Source organism: Papio anubis, chromosome 5, assembly GCF_008728515.1.
Source record: "Papio anubis isolate 15944 chromosome 5, Panubis1.0, whole genome shotgun sequence".
Taxonomy (NCBI): domain Eukaryota; kingdom Metazoa; phylum Chordata; class Mammalia; order Primates; family Cercopithecidae; genus Papio; species Papio anubis.
In genome coordinates, this window is record NC_044980.1 from 172,264,698 (window position 1) to 172,292,104 (window position 27,407).

The window sequence follows — 27,407 nt, forward strand, 5'->3', positions numbered from 1 at the left end:
ACCTGAGGCCAGCCTGGCCAACATGGTGAAACCTGTCTCTACTAAAAATACAAAAATTAGCCGGGCGTGGTGGCAGGCGCGTGTAATCCAAGCGACTCGGAAGGCTGAGGGAGAATCGCTTGAACCCGGGAGGCGGAGGTTGTAGTGAGCTAAGATCGCACCACTGCACTCCACCCTGAGCGACAGAGCAAGACTTCGTCTCAAAAAAATAAAAATAAAAAATTGGGGAGCTGAGGGTTGGATGATACTAACTCATGCAAACACCAAACCCTGCCTTTCTTCCCCTTCCAGGTGGCAAGAGGGCTTTGAGATCAGTGATACATCCGCTGATTCTAGTGTTTTCCACCCAAGTTTTCAAGCCTTTGGGTGTCCAACCAAACAGAGGACAAGAGATCAAGATCTCTAAACGTCTAGAAAAACCCGGGGCCACTTCCATTTTGTGAGGTTCTCAGCATACTGAAAACTGAAGACGTGCTAAGAGTGGGTTACTAAAATGGTGGCGTATCTGAAATCTTTCCACGGCACCATGCCTTCTCTCATCTTGTCATCCCTGTATCTCAGGGCTCATCCTCTGCCCTGACACCTAATCTCACTTCAGGAAACATAAATTGAAAGTTCAGATAACCTCGGATTGTGTTACTCTGGACTGTGTGTTATGGCTGGGCGACGAGGCTGCGCAGGCTCCTGCGCCGAGCCATGACTCTGCAGGAACTGCGGCGCCGGCTCACACGGCGCAGAGCGGGGCACGGCTGGCCGGCCAGGCGCCCGCGCTGCGTTCTGCTCACGCCCATAGGGGCCCGCGTTCGCTGCAACCGGCCCTCCTTGATGGCTGATCGTCGCACTCCTACCCCTCCCGCCTGCTGCCGTTTGCCCCGTCAGCTAAGGGCGCCCGATGCGTCGCAAGTCTCAGCTCCAGCAACCAGACGGGTGAGGGCCGCTGGGGGTTGGGTTGGAACGCCCCCGAAGGCACCACGGCAACCGAGCGCGGGAACGCCTGTTAAGCCAGCCCCGCCCCGGGACGCGCGCGCCCGGCGCTCTCGATCCAGCGTGGCCCGCCCCTCACCTCCTGCCCAACCAACAGCCACTTCCTGCCTCACTCCCGACCAATCGTCACACTCCACGAAGAATAGCCGTAGGGGGCGTATGGGACGGTGCGTAGAGCGATGCCCACGCCGGCCAACCGGATGTCGGGGCTTGCGCGGGTGGGCGGGACTTGGCGCCGGCTGTGGCTACTGAGGGTCCAGGGGCGGGCGCAGGGCCGGGCTTAGTGCGGTGGGGCTCGCTCGCGCGGCAGCGGTGTCCGAGGCCTGTTGGTTCTGCGGCACGTGACGGTCGGGCCGCCTCCGTCTCTGTCTTTACTGCGGCGCGGGGCCAGGTGTGCGGGCGGGAAGGGGCACGGGCAGCCCCGCGGTCCCCGGGAGGCTAGAGGTGAGACGGGAGACCTGAGTGCGTCCTCGGGCCTGTGAGGACCCCGGGGGCTGGGAGCGCCTCTGCGGCTGAGGGGTCGGGCGTGGCCGGGGACTGAGGGGTCGGGCTGGCTCTTGAGGGCCCAGGCCCTGTCCGACGCGCCCGCCGTGAGCCGGGAGGCCCGAATTCGGGCCTCTTTGGTTGGGGAGCGGGCCCAGGCCGCGCGGCCGGGGTCGGGAGGCGTGGCAGGTGGCCCTACAGCCTTCCTTGACCTCTGGGAAAGCTGACTTATTCCTATGGCTTTGCTTCTAGGGCTTTCTTAGGCCTCTTTGCCTGCTGCCTGGCAGCCGCGAGGTGGGCTGGAGTAACTGGGTAAAAGTGTGGAGTGGAATCGGGCCTGCTGGGTACCCCTAGCAGTAGGGAAGGATGGTGTTAGACCGAGAGGGAATGTTTAGGATTAGCGTTACAGTTCAGTATTTGAAAATCCAAAGAGTAGACTGGACCCTAGCTCCCTGAAGAGAAAGGGGAATGTACTAGAAGGAGAACACGCAGTGGTTGAGAAACTTGACAGTTACAGCACCTATTCTGGAGGAGAGTCATCCAGTTGGAGATGGACAGGGCGTTAAAAGCAGGAAAGCACCCGAAAACTCATCTAATGCATCTGTTTTTACAGGGGAGGCCTAGAGGTATGAAATGACTGGCCCAAGGTCATGCGATTAGTTTAATGATGGTGCTGGGATTATAGTTCAGGGATAGGCAGTGCAGTGGTTAACGTTAAGGCCCTGGCTCAAGTCTTTCATTGGTCATTTGTTGCTCTGTGAACTTCGGCAGTTTTCTTACCCTTTGTGCCCCCGTTCTTGTCAAGTGATGGATATAATAATACCTGATGGATCTGTGAGGATTACATTCAGATATGTATACAATAAGGGAAGTCTGACATTTAGTAACTGCCCTATAATTACTGCCATACATTATTATAATCTGAATGCCTTTGGACCAATACACTGCCATCCTAGTGAACTGGTTCAGTCCTGTTTCCCAGGACCTGAAGTCACAGTTATGGTGATGGAAGAAACTGGTCATTGTGTATTAACTGTTAGGTATGACACAAGTGATTGCTGGTTGAGGGAAGTTAAACTGAGCTTAATATTAAAAGATTGAGAAGACAAGATGAACTATAGTTAAGTCTTTTTACCTCTGATTTAGGAAATGGAATATTTTGCTTAATTTTTTAATTAGATTTTTTTAAGGGGGAAGAATTTTATTGATCTTTAAAATCATTCTGTATCTCAGTCTTTTCCCAATATTGTTTGAGGATCATGAATAGAATCAACTGCCATGTTAATCAACTGTTGTACATTTGGTGTAATTATACTTAGAGCAGAGGTAAAGGACTATATGGGAGTTCTTTGCATCAACCAGGGTGCACAAACAAGCCAGGTAACTGGGTCATGAGAATGCCCGAGTGAACTGTGTGTGGGGTCAGTGTTGCACAACAGAAATTTTCTGACTTGGCTGCAGGTGGGTGTCAGCATTCCCCCACACCTTACTATCTGGACTCCACAGTTCATTTAGCGCATTATCTTCTCAGGGCCACAAGGGGTAAATGTTTTGACAAAAGTCGTTGCTGCCGTTTTGGCAATCACACTATTGCATCCTTGTAGTTAGAGTTCTCTTTGCCCTGGAAGACAGCTTAAGGGGATGAAGTGGCAGTTGGTGAGCGTGAATTGCAGGCTCATGAAACTTGAATTGTGGGCCCAGTGTGGTAGCTTTTTTTTTCTTTTTGAGGCGGAGTCTCGCTCTGTCACCCAGGCTGGAGTGCAGTGGCACGATCTCGGCTCACCGCAAGCTCTGCCTCCTGGGTTCACGCCATTCTCCTGCCTCACCCTACCGAGTAGCTGAGACTACAGGCACCCACCACCACACCCGGCTAATTTTTTTGTATTTTTCAGTAGAGACGGGGTTTCACCGCGTTAGCCATGATGGTCACGATCTCCTGACCTCGCGAACCACCCGCCTCAGTCTCCCAGAGTGCTGGGATTACAGGCGTGAGCCACCACCGGTAGCTTTTGTCCTACTTTGGTTTCCGTAACTTTAGGAATACGAAGTCTGCTGGGTTCTTCACCTTTAGGGGGCAATTGGGAGGGGCAGATCAAACGGTGAACATGGAACTACTTTAAAAAGTGTAATGAATTGGCTGGGCACGGTGGCTCTCGCGCCTGTAGTTCGAGCACTTTGGGAGGCTAAGATGGGCAGATTACTTGAGGCCAGGAGTTGGTGACCAGCCTCGCCAACATGGTGAAACCCTGTCTCTACTAAAAATACAAAAAAAATTAACCTCTAGCTACTCTGGAGGCTGAGGCAGGAGAATCACTGAACCTGAAAGGCGGAGGTTGCAGTGAGCGGAGATGGTGCCATTGCACTCCAGCCTGGGTGACAGAGTGAGACTCCATCTCAGGAAAAAAAAAAAAGTGTAATGAACTGTGCAAATAGAATACGTAGTTCATAATAACGCCTAGGAAATAATGAAAGTATCTAAACACAGTTATAGCCTATATAGCTTATGGTAAAACTTGTCAGGAAAGTCCTGGTTGAATTCTTTGTTACTGCAACAGATGTACTTTTTTTTTTTTTTTTTGAGACTGAGTCTCCCTCTGTCACCCATGCTGGAGTGCAGTGGTGTGATCTTGGCTCACTGCAACCGCTGCTTCCTGGGTTCAAGCAATTCTCCTGCTTCAACCTCCCAAGTAGCTGGTACTACAGGTACATGCCGCCACGCCCAGCCCATTTTTTTGTATTTTAGTAGAGATGGGGTTTCACTGGGTTGTCCAGGCCGGTTGCGAACTCCTGAGCTCAGGCAGTCTGCCTGCGTCAGCCCCCCAAAGTGCTGGGATTACAGGTGTGAGCCACTGCGCCCGGCCCTACTTTTTTTTTTTAGAGACAGGGTCTTGCTCTGTCATCAGGCTGGAGTGCAGTGGTGTGATTATTGCTCACTGCAGTCTTAAACTCCTGCGCTTATTGGTTCAAGTGATCTTCCTGCCTCAGCCTCCTGAGTAGCTGGAACTACAGGCGGATGACACTACTCTTAGCTAATTTTTTTTTTTTTTTTTTTTAATTTTTCATAGATACTTCACTTTGTTGCCCAGGCTGGTCAAGCGATCATCCTGCTTCCTCCGACTCCCAGAGTTCTGGGATTACAGGTGCGAGCCCCCATGCCAACCAGGAGACCAGAAATTAAGCTCAGCTTTCTCTCCCTTCTTCTCTCCCTCCCTCTCTCCCTCCCTCCCTTTCTTTCTTTCTTTCTTCTTTTTTAAAACTTTGTGGTATCTGTTTGTGAATTGCTTATTTTACTTAGCATATTGTCTTCAAGGGTTCATCCATGTTATAGCCGGTGATGGGATTTCCTTCCTTTTTGAGGTTGAATAGTATTCCGTTGTATACCTGTACCACATTTGGTTTACTCATTCATCCATTGATGGACATTTGGGTTGCTTCTGACTCTTGGCTGTTGTGAGTAGTACTGCTATAAACATGGGTCTGCAAATATCTCTGAAACTCTGCTTTCTTTTTCTGTTTATTTGTTTGTTTGAGACAGTCTTACTCTGTTGCCCAGGCTTGAATGCAGTGGTGCCATCACAGCTGACTTTTTTATTTTTTTGAGATAGTCTCACTCTGTCGCCCAGGCCCAGTGCAGTGGCTTGATCTCAACTCACACTGCAAACTCCACTTCGTGGGTTAAAGCAATTCTCCTGCCTTAGCCTCCTGAGTAGCTGGCCACCACGTCCGCCTAATTTTGTATTTTTAGTAGAGTCAGGGTTTCTCCATGTTGGTCAGGCTGGTCTTGAACTCCCGACCTCAGGTGATCCACCTGCCTCGGCCTCCCAAAGTGCTGTGATTACAGGTGTGAGCCACCACGCCCAGCTTGCCCAGCTGGTTTTTGTATTTTAGTAGAGATAGGGTTTTGCCATGTTGGCCAGGCTGGTCTTGAATTCCTGACCTCAGGTGATCAGCCTGCCTTCGTCTCTCAAAGTGCTGGGATTATTGGCGTGAGCCACTGCGCCTGGCGTATTTGTTATTTTTATTTTTATTTTTATTTATTTTATTTTTTTTTTTTTTTGAGACTGAGTCTGGCTCTCTCCCCCAGGCTGGAGTGCAGTGGCCGGATCTCAGCTCACTGCAAGCTCCGCCTCCCGGGTTTACGCCATTCTCCTGCCTCAGCCTCTGGAGTAGCTGGGACCACAGGCGCCCGCCACCTCGCCCGGCTAGTTTTTTGTATTTTTTAGTAGAGACGGGGTTTCACCGTGTTAGCCAGGATGGTCTCGATCTCCTGACCTTGTGATCCGCCCGTCTCAGCCTCCCAAAGTGCTGGGATTACAGGCTTGAGCCACCGCGCCCGGCTTTATTTTTATTTTTTGAGGAGGTGGAGTCTCTCTCTGTGGCCCAGGCTGGAGTGCAGTGGCGCCATCTCGGGTCACTGCAACCTCCACCTCCCAGGTTCAAGCGATTCTCCTCTCTCAGCCTCCTGAGCAGCTGCGGCTACAGATGTGCACCACCACGCTTGGCTAATTTTTTGTATTTTAGTAGAAAGGGACTTTCACCATGTTTCCCTAGCTGGTCTCAAACTCCTGAGCTCAGGCAGTCTACCAGCCTCCCAAAGTGCTAGGATTACAAGCATGAGCCACCCCACCCTGCCCAACGACTCACTTTAGCTTCACCTCTCAGGCTCAAGCTTCTCCTACTTTAGCCTCCTGAGTAGCTGGGACAACAGGTGTGTGTGCTACCATGTCTGGGTGAAGTTTTCTTTTTTTGATTTTTTGTAGAGACAGGATCGTGGTTTTTGTTTTGTTTTGTTTTGTTTTGGTAGAGACGGGGTCAGGCTGTGTTTATGTTGGCCAGGCTGGGAACTAAGGTCTTAATCGAGGGAGTTGAAGATTCTTGGGGGAATGGCACGTAGAGCAGCTGTGGAGGGAGAGGGTGCTGATTGCTAGCTAAAGACTTAGACATTTTTGCAGACATGGACTCATGATAGTTTTTGGGTGATGAGTCTGTCTTGTTGTAGGATAGCTTGAAAGAGGAGGAAGAAACTAGAGGCCATAGTAATATAAGGTAACATTAAGTATCCTGATGTCAGTAATGGAGAAGAATGAAAGACTAGGATTGATCGGATGACTGTGTGGGCAGAGGATGTGAGGAGAAAAGGACATCGTGTGTGTGTGTGTGTGCACATTTCTAGTTGTATATCTTCTACTTGTTTTCTCCCCCACCTTTTAGCTGTGCTTTCTCAGGGCCAAAAATGAAAATTTCCCTGCTACCAACCACATCATCTTGTGCATCTGTGTAGCTCAGTTTTTATTTCTTTAGATCTGTGGTCCTTGGAAAGAGAGCCCACTACCACCCAAGACATGTCTAATATAATACACAGGGCACTTACGTGGTTAGAAAATAAGAGATAAAAGTAGCTTGTTGGCCAGGCACAGTGGCTCACTCCTGTAATCCTAGCACTTTGGGAGGCCGAAGCGGGCAGATCACGAGGTCAAGAGATTGAGACCATCCTGGCCAACATGGTGAAAACCCGTCTATACTAAAAATACAAAAATTAGCTGGGTGTGGTGGCACACACCTGTGTACACCTGTAATCCCAGCTACTTGGGAGGCTGAGGTAGGAGAATCACTTGAACCCAGGAGATGGAGGTTGCAGTGAGCGAGATAGCGCCAATGTACTCTAGCCTGGTGATAGAGTAAGACTCTATCTCAAAAAAAAAAAAAAGTAGCTTGTTTTGTCTAGGTGCAGTGGCTCACGCCTGTAATCCTAGCCCTTTGGGAGGCTGAGGCAGGCAGATCACCTGAGGTCAGGAGTTTGAGACCAGCCTGGCCAACATGGCGAAACCCCGTCTCTACTAAAAGTACAAAAATTAGCCAGGCGTGGTGGCGGGTGCCTGTAATCCCAGCTACTCAAGAGACTGAGGTGGGAGAATTGCTTGAACCTGGGAGGCGGAGGTTGCAGTGAGCTGAGATGGTGCCACTGCACTCCAGCCTGGGCGACGGAGGGAGAATCCATCACAAAATAAATAAATAAAGTAAATATATGAATTTTAAAAGTAGCTTGTTCTTAGTTTAATATTCTTGTTGAGTTCTAAAACACTAATTTGAAAACATGTCTATTGATGGTATTTGAGCAACAGTATCCATATTAAACCTTTAATGTGAGAGGAATTATCTTCTGTGTTATTTTTTTTTTTTTTTTGAGACGGAGTCTTGTTCTGTCACCCAGGCTAGAGTGTAGTGGCGCGATCTTGGCTCACTGCAGGCTCCGCCTCCTGGGTTCAAGCAGTTCTCCTGCCTTAACCTCCCAAGTAGCTGAGACTACAGGCACCCACCATCGCGCCCAGCTAATTTTTGTATTTTTAGTAGAGACAGAGTTTTGCCATGTTGGCCAGGCTGGTCTTGAACTCCTGACCTAGTGATCCACCTGCCTTGGCCTCCCAAAGTGGTGGGATTACAGGTGTGGGTCACGGCGCCCAGCCATCTCTGTTATTTCAATGTAATGTTTTAACAGGTACCCATTGTAAATTAGTGTAGGAAAGGGCTTTTGTCTGTTGTAAAGCACTTTACAAATGCAAAAGTTTGTTGGAAATTGTATTTGAATGCCTCACATCTGTGTAACCAATCTTCTCTATATGAGGATGGTTGTGTATGTTTCAGTTTTATTTTGAACTTTTCTAGAAATGGAATCTTCTAACTGATTTTAGGGAAACCCTTTATCCTCTCTAGGCTGTCTTTCCTTATCTATAAAATATAATAAGTTCTTTTTAGCTCTGTGATTTGAAAGCTTTAATTTTAAATGAGAGAGAGGTAGTGGTCTTTATGAAGTTTGATAAGTGGCAATACATTTAACTGATTTTGCTCTTTTTATGTGTAGATCATGGAAGGGAAGTGGTTGCTGTGTATGTTACTGGTACTTGGAACTGTTATTGTTGAGGCTCATGATGGACATGATGATGATGTGATTGATATTGAGGATGACCTTGACGATGTCATTGAAGAGGTAGAAGACTCAAAACCAGATACCACTGCTCCTCCTTCATCTCCCAAGGTTTGAAATGGTCTTTGAATCTATTCCTTTTACCTCATGAGATGATAAAATTTTGAAGATAGCCAGGTGCAGAGACATGTAGTCTCAACTACTCAGGAGGCCTAGGACAGGAGTGTGAGTCCAGCCTGAGCAACACAGGGAGATACCATATCTAATAAAATTTAAAAGAAAAACATCGTGAAGATAAATTTGGAACATTTTCAAAGGCAAAGCAAAATTTGCTAAAATACTTACTGATCTCTCTGGCAGCCTTTGTTATATCTTGCTAGAGGCCAATTATATGGGTTGAATTTGAAGGCTAGCTATGAAATTTTTGTGACAGTTGAAAGCAGACTGGGATAAATGATTCTAGGTAAAAAGGCATGTTGCTGAAAATTTAAATTTTTAATTCATGTATATATTTAACACAGGTCACCTACAAAGCTCCAGTTCCAACAGGGGAAGTATATTTTGCTGATTCTTTTGACAGAGGAACTCTGTCAGGGTAAGTGTTTTCCAGAGAAATGTGTCTTAGAGGCAAACATTATGTAAATAAGATGGGATAGTGGATTCCTTTTTGGATAGCATCTTATATAGTGAAATGTCTAACTTTATTTTATTTTATTTATTTATTTTTTGAGACGGAATTTCGCTCTTTTGCCCGGGCTGGGGTGCAGTGGCGTGATCTCAGCTCACCACAACCTCCACCTCCTGGGTTCAAGTGATTCTCCTGCCTCAGCCTCCGAGGTAGCTGGGAGTATAGGCATGTGCCACCATGCTAGCTAATTTTTGTGGTTTTTTTTTTTTTTTTTTTAGTAGAGATGGGGTTTTAACATGTTGGCCAGGCTGGTCTTGAACTCCTGATCGCAGGTGATCCACCTGCCTCAGCCTCCCACATTGTTGGGATTACAGGCGGGAGCCACCGCACCTGGCTTGAAATTTCTAACTTTAATATCTTCAGTGTTAACATCCATGTAGGAAAATAGTCCTTTGGAATTTGTGGTTTTTGCTTCCACTCCTTTCCCTCCCCCACTCTACCCTATATTTTGTTCTTTGATTGAGGAAAAAAAATCTTCTCTTGATCTTAAACATCAGTGGAATTATCTCATAGGTTTGGTACTTCTTCATATAGGTTTGTGAGTTGAAGATAATATATTATCATTAGTTGTGTGACAGATTTAAAGGTTGGAAGTAGAGTGGTTAAATAGGCTAAGAGCAGAATAAGTCTTATTTTTATGAGTATTTACATAATTTTCCCTCGCAAGACAACTGTCATTTTTAAGACTGATTTTGGGATTTGTGTTACTTACAGGTGGATTTTATCCAAAGCCAAGAAAGATGATACCGATGATGAAATTGCCAAATATGATGGTGAGAATTCCATTTGGTTTAGATATAATATCAGATAGAGGTTTGACATGTTGTCTCCATGGCATTTCCTAAGACTAGTTTAAAAGGAAATCGTAAGCTTTAAGATTTTTCCGGCCGGGCGCAGTGGCTCACGTCTGTAATCCCAGCACTTTGGGAAGCCAAGGCAGGTGGATCACGAGATCAGGAGATCGAGACCATCCTGGCTGACACAGTGAAACCCTGTCTCTCCTAAAAATACAAAAAATAAGCCGGGTGTGGTGGCGTGTGCCTGTAGTGCTAGCTGCTGGGGAGGCTGAGGCAGGAGAATGGTGTGAACCTGGGCGGCAGAGCTTGCAGTGAGCCAAGATCACACCACTGCACTCCAACCTGGGCGACAGAGAGACTCCATCTCAAAAAAAAAAAAAAAAGAGGCTGGGCATGGTGGTTCATGCCTGTAATCCCAGCACTTTGGGAGGCCGAGGCGGGCGGATCAGGAGGTCAGGAAATCGAGACCATCCTGGCTAACACGGTGAAACCCCGTCTTTACTAAAAATGCAAAAATATTAGCCAGGCGTGTTGGCGGGCGCCTGTAGTCCCACCAACTTGGGAGGCTGAGGCAGGAGAATGGTGTGAACCCAGGAGGCAGAGCTTGCAGTGAGCAGAGATCATGCCATTGCACTCCAGCCTGGACAACAGAGCGAGATTCCGTCTCAAAAAAAAAAAAAAAAAAAAAAAGATTTTTCCATGAAAGTTTTGCCACCTTTGTGCATTGCCTAATGTTTCTTTTATTTTATTTAAGGTTCAGGGGTGCATGTGTAGCCTTATATTTAATAGGATTAGATCTGTTTAATCACCCGTGCTGCTGAATGTTGGAAATAAGTTATTTCAAGACAGTATAATATACTACAGTTTTATAAAACCATATCCTAATAATATTTGCCAAATAAAGTATGTTTATTTATTTATTTACTTTCTTGAGACGGAGTCTCACTCTTGCTGCCCAGGCTGCTGGAATAGAGTGGCGCGATCTTGGCTCACCGCAACCTCTGATTCTTGGATTCAAGCGATTCTCCTGCCTCAGCCTACTGAGTAGCTGGGATTACAGGTGCCCATCACCAAGCCCGGCTAATTTTTGTGTTTTTATTAGCAATGGGGTTTCACCATGTTGGCCAGGCTGGTCTTGAAGTCCTGACCTTGAGTGATCCGCCTGCCCTCAGCCTCCCTAAGTGCTGGGATTACAGGTGTGAGCCACCATGGCTGCCCCAGTATAACATATTTATGCAACTAGGAGGTTTTTTTTTTTTTTTTGGTGTTTGTAGGACCTTCAGAGGTAGAGTTAAGGAATAGAACTTTTTTGTTTTGTCTTGTAGGAAAGTGGGAGGTAGATGAAATGAAGGAATCAAAGCTTCCAGGTGATAAAGGACTTGTATTGATGTCTCGGGCCAAGCATCATGCCATCTCCGCTAAACTGAACAAGCCCTTCCTATTTGACACCAAGCCTCTCATTGTTCAGTAAGTGAAATGCTTGTTGGATAAAAGCTTCCTACAAAGGGCAATCTTAGAAGACGTTATACAACTTTTATTCTGTGTTAAAAAATTATGAGATTATATAACTTGTGGTAGGGATTTTTGGGTGAATTTAAACACCTTGTAATTAATAGTTTTTCTTGCCTCATAAATTATTTTGAAACAAACTGGTTACTCATTTTCCTGACTGTAAATAACTTGTAGATTTTGCAGAACAAACTTACTGGAAATCTGCATTAATGTTCAATTTAATTTTATTTATTTTTGTGGGATTTGATAGCTATTCAAAAACAATAGAAGATGGAATCCTTTGTAAGGGAAAACATCTGACCTATGATAAAACATGACCGAGGTGAGGGAGAGGAAATACATGACCGAGGTGAGGGAGAGGAAATACATCACGAGAGGTTTGATCTTTCAGAATGCCGTACGGTTTTCTGCTTTTCTCTCTGATATTAGGTACGAGGTTAATTTCCAAAATGGAATCGAATGTGGTGGTGCTTATGTGAAACTGCTTTCTAAAACACCAGAGCTTCGACCTGGTATGTAATTCCCATTTCTGGAATGTAGCTGGACACCCACTATTACCTTGTAAGAATTTTGTAATTTGCGCCAGGTGCAGTGGCTCACGCCTGTAATCCCAGCACTTTGGGAGGCGAGGCAGGCGGGTCACAAGGTCAGGAGATCGAGAGACCATCCTGGCTAACATGGTAAAACCCGTCTCTACTAAAAATACAAAAATTAAGCGGGCATGGTGGCTGAGCCTGTAGTCCCAACCCACTTGGGAGGCTGTGAGGCAGAATGCCGTGAACCAGGAGGTAGACTTGTAGTGAGGCCGAGTTGCACCACTGCACTCTAGCCTGGGTGACAGAGTGAGACTCCATCTCAAAAAAAAAAAAAAAAAAAAAAAAAAAGAATTTTGTAATACTTGTGAAAATAAAGGCTTCCCCCTGCTGTTTAACTCTTTTGATGAGTTGGGAATATTGACTTTGACACTAATGTGCTTTTTATTCGAAGTGTAAATTACAAAGTTGTTACCAACTGTTTTTATCTGAATTTCTGGTTTTGCTTCTGTGTAAGTTTTAGTTTTAGCAAGCTTATTTCTTTGTTTTATGAGGAAGCAGTAACTGTCTAGATGCGTGCATTACTTTTTTTAGGCACTTAAATGTTATTTTAAATTTACTGATGATTGCTTGTTATTCCTTTTCACTAAACAAACTTGTAGTTAGCTTTTCCTGTAACTGTCATTAATATATTTGGAATTTTATAAGAGGAATTACCGTATACTTTTGAAATGTTGCTTTTGAACACTTTGACTACAGTGACTTCAGATACTCCTTTTTTGTTTCTGAAGGATCAGTTCCACGACAAGACCCCGTATACGATTATGTTTGGTCCAGATAAATGTGGAGAGGACTATAAACTGCACTTCATCTTCCGACACAAAAACCCCAAAACAGGTCTTTATGAAGAAAAACATGCTAAGAGGCCAGATGCAGATCTGAAGACTTATTTTACTGATAAGAAAACACATCTTTACACACTAAGTAAGAAAAACCATTAGTTTGGGGGCTTATGGTATTACATATTTATCATCCATTTACTTTAAAGACTGTATATCTGGCTGGGCACTGTGGCTCACACCTGTAATCCCAGCACTTCGGCAGGCTGAGACAGGCAGATCACCTGAGATCAGGAATTTGAGAACAGTCTGGCCAAACTGTTGAAACTCCATCTCTACTAAAAATACAAATATTAGCCAGGCATGGTGGCACACGCCTGTAACTCCAGCTACTTGGGAGGCTGAGGCAAGAGAATTGCTTGAACCTGGGAGGGAGCCAAGATCATTGTGCCACAGCACTCCAGCCTAGGCAACAGTGAGACACCATCTCAAAAAAAAAAAAAAGATTGTAAATCTTACCCCAGCCTCCAAATAAGAACAATCTCAGCCTGGTATGGTTGCTCGTGCCTGTAATACTAGCATTTTGGGAGGCTGAGGCGGGCGGATCACTTGAGGTCAGGCATTCGAGACCAGCGTAGCCAACATGGTAAAACCCCGTTTCTACTAAAACTACCAAAATTAGCTGGGCGTGGTGTCAAGTAGCTGTTGTAATCCTAGCTACTCAGGAGGCTGAGGCAGCAGAATTACATTAACCCAGGAGGCAGAGGTTGCAGTGAGTCGAGATCGTATCACTGCCCTCCAGCCTAGGAGGCAGAGGAAGATTCTGTCACCCTTCACTAAAGAAAATAATCTCTTTAATATCTTAGTTGGGAAATGACCTTAATTTGTCAGCATTAAAAGAAGCTTCTTGGCCAGGTATGGTGGCCCACACCTGTAATCCTAACACTTCGGGGGCTGAGTCGGATGGATTGCTTGAGTCCAGGAGTTCCAAACCAGCCTGGCAACATAGAGAGACCTTGTCTCTACAAAATATTAAGAAATTAAATGAGTACAGTAGCATGTGCCTGTAGTTTCAGCTACTCAGGAGGCTGAGGTAGGAGGATTGCTTGAGCCCAGGAAGTCAAGACCGTAGTGAGCCATAATCTTGCCACAGCACCGTAGCCTGGGTGAGAGATGCTGTCTCAAACAAAAAAACACACACAAAAAAACTTCTTTTCCACAAGAATTGAGGTTCGAGATAATTTTAAGAATAGGTATTTTTGGCCGGGCACGGTGGCTCATGGCTATAATCCCAGCACTGTGGGCGTCCAAGGTAGGCAGATCACCTGAGGTCAGGAGTTTGAGACCAAGCCTGGCCGACATGGTGAAGCCCTTTCTCTATGAAAAATACAAAAATTAGCTGGGCGTGGTGGAGGGTGCCTATAATCCAGCTACTCAGGTGGCTGAGGCAGGAGAATTGCTTGAACCCTGGAAGTGGAGGTTTCAGTGAGCCGAGATTGTGACAGTGCACTCCAGCCTGGGCGACAGTAAGACTCTGTCTCAAAAAAAAAAAAAAAATTGGTGTTTTTTGCTGGACATGGTGGCTCACGCCTGTAATCCCAGCACGTTGGGAGACGGAAGCGAGCAGATCACTTGAGGTCAGGTATTCAAGACTAGCCTGGCCAATATGGTGAAACCTCGTTTCTACTGAAAATACAAAAACTAGCCAGGTGGAGTGGAGGGTGCCTATAATCCCAGCTACTCGGGAGGCTGAGGCAGGAGAATCACTTGAACCCGGGAGGCAGAGGTGGTGGTGAGCCAAGGTCATGCCGTTGCACTCCAGCCTGGGCGACACAGTGAGACTCCGTCCCCCACCCACCCCCCAAAAACAAGGTATTTTTTTTTTTTTTGTATCCTATAAAGAGCTTTTCTGATCTACCTAATTTCTTTCTTTTTTGTTGGTGGTGGTGTTGAGAGATGTTGAATAATAGAATAAGTTATACATATAATTATACATAAATCCAATGAAAATAGGTTTTCAAAAAAAAAAAAAAAGAAAATAGGTTTTCAGAAGTAACTTATAGTTGAACTTCTTTGGATGCTCTAATACCTGGACAATTGACAACTGAGTTGAATCATTTTGATACAGGTTTATTTTGGTTTGGTTATTGAAGCTTTTCCTGCTAGTTTGAGATCATAAATAGGCATGCCTCTTTCTGAAGAATATAATAACCTTTTTTCCTTTCTTTTTTTTTTTGTTTTGAGATAGAGTTTCACTCTTGTTGCCCAGGCTGGAGTGCAATCGCGTGATCTCGGCTCACCACAACCTCTGCCTCTTGCGTTCAAGCGATTCTCTTGACTCAGTCTCCCGAGTGGCTGGGATTACAGGCATGTGCCACCACGCCTGGCTAATTATGTATTTTTTTTTAGTAGAGATGGGTTTTCTCCATGTTAGTCAGGCTGGTCTCAAACTCCTGACCTCAGGTGATCGCCCGCCTCAGTCTCCCAAAGTGCTGGGTTACAGGCGTGAGCCACTGCACCCAGACTACCTTTTTAATTTTTTTGAGGCAGAGTGTTGCTCTGTCACCCAGGCTGGAGCGTGGTGGCGTGATCTTGGCCTACTGCAACCTCTGCCTCCAGGGTTCCAGTGATTTCTCATGCCTCAGCCTCCTGAGTAGCTGGGATTACAAGCTTGTGCCACCATGCCCAGCTAATTTTTCTATTTTTAGTAGAGGCCGGGTTTCACCAGGTTGGCCAGGCTGGTCTTGGACTCCTGACCTCAAGTGATCTGCCCGCCTCAGCCCCCGAAAGTGCTGGGATTACAGGTGTGAGTGACTGTACCCAGCCTAGAATATAATAACCTTTTTTCTTTTTTTTTTTTTTGTGACGGAGTCTTGCTTTGTTGCCCAGGCTGGAGTGCAGTGATGCTATCTTGGCTCACTGCAGCCTCTGCCTCCTGGGTTCCAGCGATTCTCTCATCTCAGCCTCCCTGGTAGCTGCAATTACAGGCACACACCATCATCCCCAACTCATTTTTGTATTTTTAGTAGACAGGGTTTCAGGGTTTCACATTGTTGGCCAGGCTGGTCTTGAACTCTTGATCTCAGTTGATCCGCCCACCTCGACCTCCCAAAGTGCTAGGATTACAGGTGTGAGCCACTGTGCCCGGCCTAACCTTTTTTTGTTATTTCCAAAAGTAATACATATTTAAGGTATAGAAATTCAGAAGCCATAAATAAGCAAGAAGAAAACACTTCAAGGGAGGGAGAGGGTTGAAGACAAGTTGGTTAATTGGTGCAGAAATACAATGAGGTAGAAGGAATAAATTCTAATATTTGATAGTACATTAGGGAAATTATAGTTAGAACAATTTATGGTATATTTCAGAATAGCTGGAAGAGAATTGTAATGTTCCCAATACAAAGAAAAAGTAAATGGAGTCAGGTGCAGTGGTTCAAGCCTATAATCCCTGCGCTTTTGGGAGGCTGAGGTGGGAGGATCACTTGAGGCCAGGCGTTCTAGACTAGCCCGGGCAGCATAGTAAGACCCTGTTCCTACAAAAAAACAATTATTCAGGCTTGGTGGCATGTACCTGTAGTCCCAGATGTTTGGGAGGCTGTGGTGTGGAAGGATCCCTTGAGTTCAGGATTTCGAGATTGCAGTGAGCTGTGATTGGGCCACTGCACTCCAGCCTCAGTGACAGAGTGAGACTCTGTCTCTATAAAATAAAAAGAGGCCGGGCGCGGTGGCTCAAGCCTGTAATCCCAGCACTTTGGGAGGCCGAGACGGGCGGATCACGAGGTCAGGAGATCGAGACCATCCTGGCTAACACGGTGAAACCCCGTCTCTATTAAGAAATACAAAAAAACTAGCGGGGCGAGGTGGCGGGTGCCTGTAGTCCCAGCTATTCGGGAGGCTGAGGCCGGAGAATGGCGTGAACCCGGGAGGCGGAGCTTGCAGTGAGCTGAGATCCCGCCACTGCACTCCAGCCTGGGCGACACAGGTAAATGTTTAAGGTTACAGATATTTCAATTACTGTGATTTGGTTTTTTGTTTGTTTGTTTGTTTTTTGAGATGGGAGTCTTGCTCTGTTGCCCAGGCTGGAGTGCAGTGGCCTGATCTCAGCTCACTGCAACTTCCGCCTCCTGGGTTCAAGCGATTCTCCTGCCTCTGCCTCCCGAGTAGTTGGGACTACAGGCGTGCGCCACCATGCCCGGCTAATTTTTTTGTATGTTTAGTAGAGTTGAGGTTTCACCATGTTGGTAAGCCTGGTCTCAGACTCCCAACCTCAAATGATCCGTCTGCCTCAGCCTCCCAGAGTGCTGGGATTATAGGCATGAGCCACCAGGCCCGTCCAATTACTGTGATTTGGTCATTACACGTTATATGCACCTGCCAAAATATCACACGTACCCCAAAAATATGTAAAAGTATGATATGTCAATAAAAACATAACACAATGGGCTGGGTGCAGTGGCGCATGCCTGTAATGCCAGCACTTTGGGAGGCCGAGGCGGGCTAATCATGAGGTCAGGAGATTGAGACCACCGTGAAACCCCATCTCTCCTAAAAATACAAAAAATTAGCTGGGTGCATTGGCAGGTGCCTGTAGTCCCAGCTACTCGGGAGGCTGAGGCAGAAGAATGGCGTGAACTCGGGAGGCGAAGCTTGCAGTGAGCCGAGATCGCACCACTGCACTCCAGCCTGGGCGACAGAGCGAGACTTCATCTCAAAAAAACAAAAAACATACACGAAGAGGTCACTTAAAATTGTCTTAAACATCAACATTGTGATATATATTTGTCCATACGTGTATGTACATATATACAACTTTACGTGCTGTATCTAACTTTTTTTTTTTTTTTTTTTGAGACAGAGTCTCACTCTGTCGCCCAGGCTGGAGTGCAGTGCTATGATCTTCGCTCACTGCAAGCTCCGCCTCCCGGGTTCACGCCATTCTCCTGCCTCAGCCTCCCGAGTAGCTGGGATTACTGGCGCCCGCCACCGCACCCAGCTAATTTTTTGTATTTTTAGTAGAGACGGGGTTTCACCATGTTAGCCAGGATGGTCTTGATCTCCTGACCTCGTGATCCGCCTGCCTCAGCCTCCCAAAGTGCTGAGATTACAGGCATGAACCACCACGCCTGACCCTAATTTTTTTTTTTTGAGACAGAAACACTGCAATCTCCACCTCCCAGGTTCAAGCGATACTCGTGCCTTAGCCTCCCAAGTAGTTGGGTTTACAGGTGTGCACCAACGTGCCCACCTAGTTTTTGTATTTTCAGTGGAGACAGGGTTTCACTATGTTGGCCAGGCTGGTCTCGAACTCATGGCCTCAAGTGATCCACCTGCCTTAGCCTCCCAAAGTGCTGGGATTACAGGCATGAGCCACCACACCCAGCCCTGACTTTCTTAACAACAAAAGAGTGTGAAGTTCTTCCTCACAAAAATATTCGTTTTCATTATCACTGATGCAGCAGCATAGGATTTCTTGTCAGGATGTGCTATAACTCAATCACCCGTGTTAGATATCTAGGTGTGGAATCTGGCCTTTAATATACGTCACACTTAAGATGCTTTTATGGGGCCCATGTGGCTGGGCATGGTGGCTCACCCCTATAATCTTAACAGTTTGGGAGGCTGAGGTTAGACGGATTGACCAGCCTGGGCAACATGGCAAAACTCCATCTCTACTTAAAATACAAAAAATTAGCTGGGCATGGTGGCATGGGGCCATCTGTAGTTCCAGCTACTCCGGAGGCTGAGGCAGGAGAATCACTTGAACCTGGGAGGCAGGAGTTGCAGTGAGCCAAGATCACACCACTGCACTCCAGCCTGGGAGACAGAGCGAGACTCTTTGTCTCAAAAATAAATTAAATTTAAAAAAAAGCTTTTATGGATTTAAACTTGTTTTTCTATTCTCCATGGGAGTTAAAAAGGAGAACCATGGTGGACATGCGTTTTTTTTTTTTTTGTTTTTTTTTTTGTTTTTTTTTTTTTGTTTTTGTTTTTTGTTTTGAGATGAGTCACTCATGCTGTGGGCAGGATCTGTTGCTGGCTCCGGTTGCGCCATTCTCCTGCCTCAGCCTCCCGAGTGGCGGACTACAGGCGCCCGCCACCTAAGCCCAGCTAGTTTTTGTATTTTTTAGTAGAGACGGGGTTTCACCATGTTAGCCAGGATGGTCTTGATCTCCTGACTTTCATTGATCCATGCGTCTCAGCCTCTAAAGATGCTGGGATTACAGGCTTGAGCCACGGACCAAGCAACATCGTTTTAATAAATTAGAGGTTTGTGTAATTTCAGTGACGTGGTAATAATACCAGCTCTATTAGAAATAAAGAAATGGACCTTTTGTACTGGAAAGTAGTTATAAGTCCACTAATTTGTCTGCTCACTGTTATATATGTGTAAGCCCAATAATCGTGTTAGTTTATTAAGGTTTCTTGATTTATTATTTTTTTTTTTTAGTGTCTATAAGTAAAGTCTTTAGTGTTAAAGATTTTAACTATCATTTGCTGTAATTCTTAGAAACCTGAGGAACTAAGCATTCATGTTTTCTGCATAAGGAAATGGGCACTAACTTGCCCAAGACCCCAAGAACCAGGCATTGTTCTTACCCCAAAGCCTCAGGTCATACTTCTGTTCTGCTGCTTCATGTTAGAAGTCATGATCTTTTGTATTATGGTAAAGGGAGCTTGGGAAATTAAGTACTTTTAATTCCATTTAATGTTTTTTTCAGTCTTGAATCCAGACAATAGTTTTGAAATACTAGTTGACCAATCTGTGGTGAATAGTGGAAATCTGCTCAATGACATGACTCCTCCTGTAAATCCTTCACGTGAAATTGAGGACCCAGAAGACCGGAAGCCCGAGGATTGGGATGAAAGACCAAAAATCCCAGATCCAGAAGCTGTCAAGCCAGATGACTGGTGAGTCTTGGGGACCTGTCTTCAAGTGTAAGGAAGCATTTTACATATTCCGTGTGGCTGGAACAGCCAAATGTGGGTTGAGTGAGCTCTGATAATTTCAATAATCCATGATGCAGTCCAATCTGTAGGGAAACTATTAGAGTAGCTGGAAAGGGGTGAGAGTCAAGGAGTTGCTGAATATGGGAAGGGGTGTTTCTGATTGAAGAATGTCATATGCAGAGGTAGAGGAGCAGCAATAAGCTTGACATGCAAGGGAGAAATTACTTGGCCTTTTATGTAGGGTGCACATTGAAGAGTGAGGAGAAATGAAGATAGCTGGGGCTGGATTCTTGTATATGGCTATCTTTGAGCTTCCAGCTTCCATACAGTGACTCCAGAAATGTCAGAAACTGAAGAAATTCTTACCCTTTGTAAAAGTATCTTCCTATGCCTAGCAATTAAATTCTAGATGATCTTTTTCCTCCTTGAAAGGTAAGATACATATAACCGAACTTTTATACTGCACTAGTATAAATGCCAAGTTTATTTGTATATTTGGTGCATATGAGATTTGGACTTAGCCTTGTTCAGTATTATATACCTTAACTAGCTTTATCACCTAAGAAGACCCCTGTACCCATTAAGCAGTCACTCCCTGTTTCCTCCCCGCAGCTCCCGGCAACCACTAACCTAGTTTCTGCCTCTCTGCAGTTGTCCACTTTGTACATTTCATATAAATGGAATCATACAGTATGTGGCTTTCTCTGTCCAGTTGCTTTCATTTAGCACAGTGTTTTCCAGGTGTATCTGTGTTGAAGCATGTATCAGTACTGCATTCCTTTTTATGATTGGATAAATTCTACTGGTTTGATAATGCCACATTTTATTTATCCTGCCTTGGTGGACATTTAGGTTGTTTGCTCCTTTTTGTCTGTGATTATGAATGATGCTGCTATGAATGTTCATGTACTGGTTTTTATATAAATATGTTTTTTCTTTTCTTGCTTTTTTTTTTTTTTTTGAGACGGAGTCTCGCTCTGTCGCCCAGGCTGGAGTGCAGTGGCCGGATCTCAGCTCACTGCAAGCTCCGCCTCCCGGGTTTACGCCATTCTCCTGCCTCAGCCTCCCAAGTAGCTGGGACTACAGGCGCCCGCCACCTCACCCGACTACTTTTTTGTATTTTTTTTAGTAGAGACGGGGTTTCACCGTGTTAGCCAGGATGGTCTCGATCTCCTGACCTCGTGATCTGCCCATCTCGGCCTCCCAAAGTGCTGGGATTACAGGCTTGAGCCACCGCGCCTGGCCTTTTTTTTTTTTTTTTGAGATGGAGTCTGGCTCTGTTGCCCAGGCTAGAGTACAGTGGCGTGATCATGGCTCACTGCAACCTCTGTCTCCCAAGTTCAAGTGATTCTCCCGCCTCAGCTTCCCAAATGGCTGGGATCACAAGTGCGTGCCACCACGCCCAGCTAATTTTTGTATTTTTAGTAGAGACGGCGTTTTACCACGTTGGCCAGGCTGGTCTCGAACTCCAGACCTCAGGTGATCCTCCCGCCTCAGCCTCCCAAAGTGCTGGGTTACAGGCGTGAGCCACCACGCCTGACCTCTTTTCTTTAGACATGGTCTCTTTGTGTTGCCCAGGTGGGAGTGCAGTGGTAAGGTCACGGCTCACTGCAACCTCCACCTCATCGGGTCAAGCGATCATCTCCCGCCTTAGCTTCCCAAGTAGCTGGGACTGTCGGTATGCACACCTGGCTAATTTTTGTGGGTTTTTTGTTTGTTTGTTGAGACAGAGTCTCGTTTTGTCGCCCAAACAGGCTGTAGTGGAGTGGCACAATCTCGGCTCACTGCAACCTCTGCCTCCCGGGTTCAAACGATTCTCGTGCCTCAGCCTCCCAAGTAGCTGGGACTAAAAGCGTGCACCACTGTGCTCATGCCTCAGCCTCCAAGTAACTGGGACGACAAGCGGGCACCACTACAAAAAATACTTGTATTTTTAGTAAAGATGGGATTTCACCATGTTGGCCAGACTGGTCTCAAAATTCTGATTTCAGGTGATCTACCAGCCTCGGCCTCCCAGAGGGCTGGGATTACAGGCATGTGCCACCGTGCCTGGCTATGTATGTTTTTTCTTTTTTGTTTTGAGACGGAGTTTCGCTCTTGTTGCCCAGGCTGGAGTGCAATGGTGCGATCTCAGCTCACCGCAACCTCTGCCTCCCAGTTTCCAGTGATTCTCCTGCCTCAGCCTCCTGAGTAGCTGGGATTACAGGCATGTGCCACCACACCTGGCTAGTTTTGTATTTTTAGTAGAGATGGGGTTTCTCCATGTTGGTCAGGCTGGTCTCAAACTCTGGACCTCAGGTGATCTGCCCACCTTGGCCTCCCAAAGTGCTGGGATTACAGGCATGAGCCACTGCACCTGACCTAATTTTTGTGTTTTTTAGTAGAGACAGGGTTTCATCATATTGTTCAGGCTGGTCTCGAACTCCTGTCCTCAGGTGATCCACCCGCCTTGGCCTCCCAAAGTGCTGGGATTACGGGTGTGAGCCACCACACCTGGCCTTGTGTATTTTTTTACTAGAGACTGTGTTTCACCTTGTTGCCCAGGTTGGTGTGGCCTCAAGTGATCCTCCTGCCTTGGCCTCCCAAAGTGCTGAGATTACAGGCATGAGCTACTCTGCCTTGCTATAGATATATATTTTCATTTCTCTTGGGTAGATGTACCTAAAAGTGGAATTGCTGGGTCATGTGGTAACTATTTAACTTTTTGAGAAACTGCCAAACGGTTTTCCAAGTCAGCGGTACCATTTTACTTTCCCACCAGCAGTGTATGAGGGTTTCAGTTTCTCTACATTCTCTCCAACATTTGTTTTCATGAGTCTTTTTTATTATAGCCATCTTGGTACTAAGTGGTATCGTGGTTTTGATTTGCATTTCCCTGATGGCTAATGATGTTAAGCATCTTTTCATATGCTTATTATATGTTTGTATTGTATATTTATACATTCGTATGTCTTCTTTGGAGAAATGTCTATTAAAATCATTTGCCCATTTTTAAATTGGGTTGTCTTCATATTATTGAGTTGTAAAGAGTTATTTTACTAGACCCTTAGCAGACATATGATTTACAAGAATTTTCTAAGAAGAATTATTTAAAATTTTGCGATTAAAACCAAAATATTTTTAGAATACTCTGTTCTGATCCACAAAGTGGTACTGTACTGTGACTAGCAGTGGCATAATTTTTCTTTTATGTTTAAGGGATGAAGATGCCCCTGCTAAGATTCCAGATGAAGAGGCCACAAAACCTGAAGGCTGGTTAGATGATGAGCCCGAGTATGTACCTGATCCAGATGCAGAGAAACCTGAGGATTGGTAAGAACTTCAGTTAACTTTTTTAATTACGTAGGTTGTTTTGTTTGTTTTTTTGAGATGGAGTCTCACTCTATCTCCCAGGCTGGAGTTCAGTGGCAGTTTCAGCTCATTGCAACCTTCATCTCCTGGGTTCAAGCGATTCTCCTGTATCAGCCTTGCGAGTAGCTGGGATTACAGGTGTGTGTCACCACACCTGGCAAATTTTTATATTTTTTGTATTTTTAGTAGAGGCGGGCTTTAACCATGTTGGCCAGGCTGATCTTAAAAAGTCCTGACCTTGGCTGGGCGCGGTGGCTCAAGCCTGTAATCCCAGCACTTTGGGAGGCCGAGACGGGCGGATCACGAGGTCAGGAGATCGAGACCATCCTGGCTAACATGGTGAAACCCCGTCTCTACTAAAAAATACAAAAAACTAGCCGGGCGTGGTGGCGGGCGCCTGTAGTCCCAGCTACTCGGGAGGCTGAGGCAGGAGAATGGCGTGAACCCGGGAGGCGGAGCTTGCAGTGAGCTGAGATCTAGCCACTGCACTCCAGCCTGGGCGACAGAGCGAGACTTCGTCTCAAAAAAAAAAAAAAAGTCCTGACCTCAAGTGATCTGCCTGCCTTGGCCTCCCAAAGTGCTGGGATTACAGGCGTGAGCCACCACACCCAGCATAAGTTACCTGTTTTTATGGAAGTCAAACTTAATACTTAAATATAGCCAAGTTCCCCAATTTCAGGGTAGAATTTGACAATTTTAATTATATTTTCTTCTTTTTTAAAAAATATATTTTTCCTGAAAAACTGTTATTACTGGAAAAACAGAAACAGGAGAAGCTGGTCTGATACTGTGAAAACATTTCAGCAGGATCTTGGCAGCCCTGGGCCAGCCAGCTGTTCATAGTCCTGCATCACAGAACCTGTTTATAATTTGTTATTTGTACCTCCATAGGGATGAAGACATGGATGGAGAATGGGAGGCTCCTCAGATTGCCAACCCTAAATGCGAGTCAGCCCCTGGATGTGGTGTCTGGCAGCGACCTATGATTGACAACCCCAATTATAAAGGCAAATGGAAGCCTCCTATGATTGACAATCCCAGTTACCAGGTTTGTGCCTCTTGATGGTTGAGTTGCTTTCATTGATCTGTTTGTATTCAGATAGAAGTTTTATCTAGAGTCAGGCTGCCAGGTTGGTCATTATGGTTGTTCATTATATTCAAGCTATTGAATTAAAAGCAGAAGGTAGACATCCTAAGTTGAAGAGAGCTTATTGGGTGAGGTGTTGCAAAGGTAAACCTAGAAACTGGAGTGAATAACTTTATGTAACTTTTTTTTCTTTTTTTTTGAGACGGAATTTCGCTCTTCTACCCAGGCTGGAGGGCAGTGGCGTGATCTCAGCTCACTGTAACCTCTGCTTTCCAGTTTCAAGCAGTTCTCTTGCCTCAGACTCCCTAGTAGCTGAGATTCCAGGTGCCTGCCACCACGCCTGGCTAATTTTTGTATTTTTAGTAGAGACGGGGTTTCACCATGTTGGCCAGGCTGGTCTCAAACTCCTGACCTCGCAATCCCCCACCTCAGCCTCCTAAAATGCTGAGATTACAGGCATGAGCCACCGTACCCGGTCAACTTCCTTTTCTTTGAGACTGAGTCTCACTCTAGCGCCCAGGCTAGAGTGCAATGGTGCAATCTCGGCACACTGCCACCTCCACCTTGGGTTCAAGCGATTCTCCTGCCTCAGCCTCCTGAGTAGCTGGGAGCACAGGCGTGCACCACCTCACCTGGCTAATTTTTTGTATTTTCAGTCGAGACAGGGTTTCGCCATGCTGGCCAGGCTGGTCTTGAACTCCCGACCTCAGGTGATCCACCTGCCTCGGCCCTTCAAAGTCCTGGGATTACAGGCGGGAGCCACCGTGCCCAGCCAAGTATAACTTTCATAATTCCTCTGTAACTATATTTAAAAACAGAAGGAAAAGAAAAATGGAAAACTGTTGATTTGGGTACCCTGCTCTTGGGTGCCAGGGTTGCTTCAGCCATAAGATCCACAGCTGAGTCTGGACGGTCTGTGACGTGGTGGGTAGAGGACTGTGGTATGAGTCGGCATCTTGACTACAAGTCAGCTCACTGCTTGGCCTCAATGCTTGCAACTATAAAGAGATTGAGGCCCAAAGGGGAGATGGTAAGGATACAAGTAGTAAGGTTGTGAAGCTTTGGGCCTCATGCAGAAATGTACACCCTCAGACCTTTGTTCCTTTTATCTTTCTAGCCAAGTAAAATTATTTATAATCTCTACAAAGAGTGGCAATTAAAATTATTTATAATCATTAATTTCTACTTTGTCTATATACATATGCTAATATACGTACATAGATATACAGAAACGGGGAAGCTGCTCTGATACTGTGAAAACGTTGCAGCAGGATCTTTGCATAGTTATGTACATGTACATATAGTAATATATGTTTTTCTGTTTGTAAATTTTTTTTTCCTCATAGTCTTTAAAGATGTTATGTGAATGTATTTTTAATTGTGTAGTCAAGCAATAAGATAAAATAAAAATTTTACTTTAAAAAAGTTGCCCTTTAGGCCGGGCGTAGTGGCTCAACGCCTGTAATCCCAGCACTTGAGAGTCCAAGGTGGGTGGATCACCTGAGGTCAGGAGTTCGACACCAGCCTGGCCAACACCATCTCTACTAAAAGCACAAACATTGGCTGGGTATGGTGGCACACATATGTAGTCCCAGCTGCTCAGTCACGAGGCTGAGGCACAAGGATCACTTGAACACAGGAGGCAGAGGTTGCAGTGAAAAAGAAGTTGCCCTTTAGTTGTTCTCCTGTTGGTGGCCATTTAGGTGGATTGTCACTTTTGCTTTCAGAGTCACTGCTGCTGTAATAATCCTTGTACATATGTGGGTGTATGTTGTAAGTATTTCTCTAGGTAGTTATCTAGAAGTGAATAGCTGGTTGATGATCATGTATGTTTTATTTTAAATCACCACTGAAGAAGTATGTACTGACTTACACTCCCATTCTCATTAGCAGCTGATAAGAGTGGAGGCTGTTGAATGGGCCAGGAACTTGAGGGGCTGGTTTGGACCAAGGTCATGGGTGATAGTAGAAATTGGAAGTAGTTGGAGTCCTGCAATCTTAGAGGCAGAGTGTGTAAAATAATCTGTAGCATTTATTATTTATTTTCCTGTTGCTTATTTCAAGTTTCATGAAGTTGGCATTTCTTTCCATTGTTCATGCAAAATTTCTCTTACAGTAGATTCACCACAAACTTTTGTTGATCATTATCTGAAATCATTTTCTAAAACATTTTTTTCTAGGGAATCTGGAAACCCAGGAAAATACCAAATCCAGATTTCTTTGAAGACCTGGAGCCTTTCAGAATGACTCCCTTTAGTGCTGTTGGTTTGGAGCTGTGGTCCATGACCTCTGACATTTTTTTTGACAACTTTATCATTTGTGCTGATCGAAGAGTAGTCGATGATTGGGCCAATGATGGATGGGGCCTGAAGAAAGCTGCTGATGGGGCTGCTGAGGTTCGTGTTTGCTGCTGGTGCATTTGTATGTTATTGTAAGGAGCTGTTACTTTGTGAAAGTCTGTGTTAAGGTTTATCTTTTTCTTCATTTGGCAATATTGGCATAAAAAGTACAACCATATATATGCCTGTAGAAGACACAACATTGGGTTTGGGGCATGATTTCATTAGTCTAATGTAGTGGCTTTAGAGTCTATTTGTGTTATGTTCAGGGTTTTTTTTTTTAATCTGGGTATATATTTCAAAATTTGTCATTTAGGCTATATTTTAATGCACTCTTATATGTTGAATCTCGGTTTACACTACATACAGAATTTTCAAACAACTGGTCATGTGGCCAACCTAAGAATTGGAGAGCCAGGGATACTGAGATAAGAAATTCACTGGACCCTGAGGTTGGGGAGCCTTTTGCAGGTGATGTAGAAGCCAGCTTTTGCACCTATGAGAGTGAAATCACCTTGATTATAAGGAGAGCAAGAGGATGAAGGCTTTCTCTAATTTCTTTTTTACATTTATTGAACATTTTCGCTGAAAAAGAAGGTCCTGTGTAGTGCCGTGCCATAACTAAGCTGTGGAAGAACAACGCGGTCTATGTTTGGTGTCAAAAGCCGGAACTTTCAGCCAGTCCTGTCTTGTTTTCCAGCCAGGCGTTGTGGGGCAGATGATCGAGGCAGCTGAAGAGCGCCCGTGGCTGTGGGTGGTCTATATTCTAACTGTAGCCCTGCCCGTGTTCCTGGTTATCCTCTTCTGCTGTTCTGGAAAGGTAGGAAGTTTGGTTTTTTTAGAATCACTTTTAGAGACATCACTCTGGTGATTATTAAAAATAACTAAGAAATGTTGCCTGAGGTTTTCTTTGTAGTGGCTCAG

The 27,407-nt window shown here is 45.4% G+C and overlaps 1 protein-coding gene across 1 annotated transcript in view; it reads left to right on the plus strand.

Moving 5' to 3' along the window:
• Nucleotides 1-240: 240 nt before the first annotated feature.
• Nucleotides 241-27,407, plus strand: part of CANX (calnexin) — a 33,943-nt gene continuing 6,776 nt past the window's right edge. Inside the window, 13 exon segments of the mRNA XM_003900628.5 lie at nucleotides 241-927; nucleotides 8,327-8,500; nucleotides 8,911-8,984; nucleotides 9,792-9,850; nucleotides 11,200-11,341; nucleotides 11,816-11,864; nucleotides 11,866-11,898; nucleotides 12,711-12,903; nucleotides 19,478-19,667; nucleotides 22,905-23,018; nucleotides 23,949-24,105; nucleotides 26,325-26,540; nucleotides 27,184-27,303. Coding sequence (XP_003900677.3) covers nucleotides 697-927; nucleotides 8,327-8,500; nucleotides 8,911-8,984; nucleotides 9,792-9,850; nucleotides 11,200-11,341; nucleotides 11,816-11,864; nucleotides 11,866-11,898; nucleotides 12,711-12,903; nucleotides 19,478-19,667; nucleotides 22,905-23,018; nucleotides 23,949-24,105; nucleotides 26,325-26,540; nucleotides 27,184-27,303 — 1,752 coding nt within the window. The 5' untranslated portion in view covers nucleotides 241-696.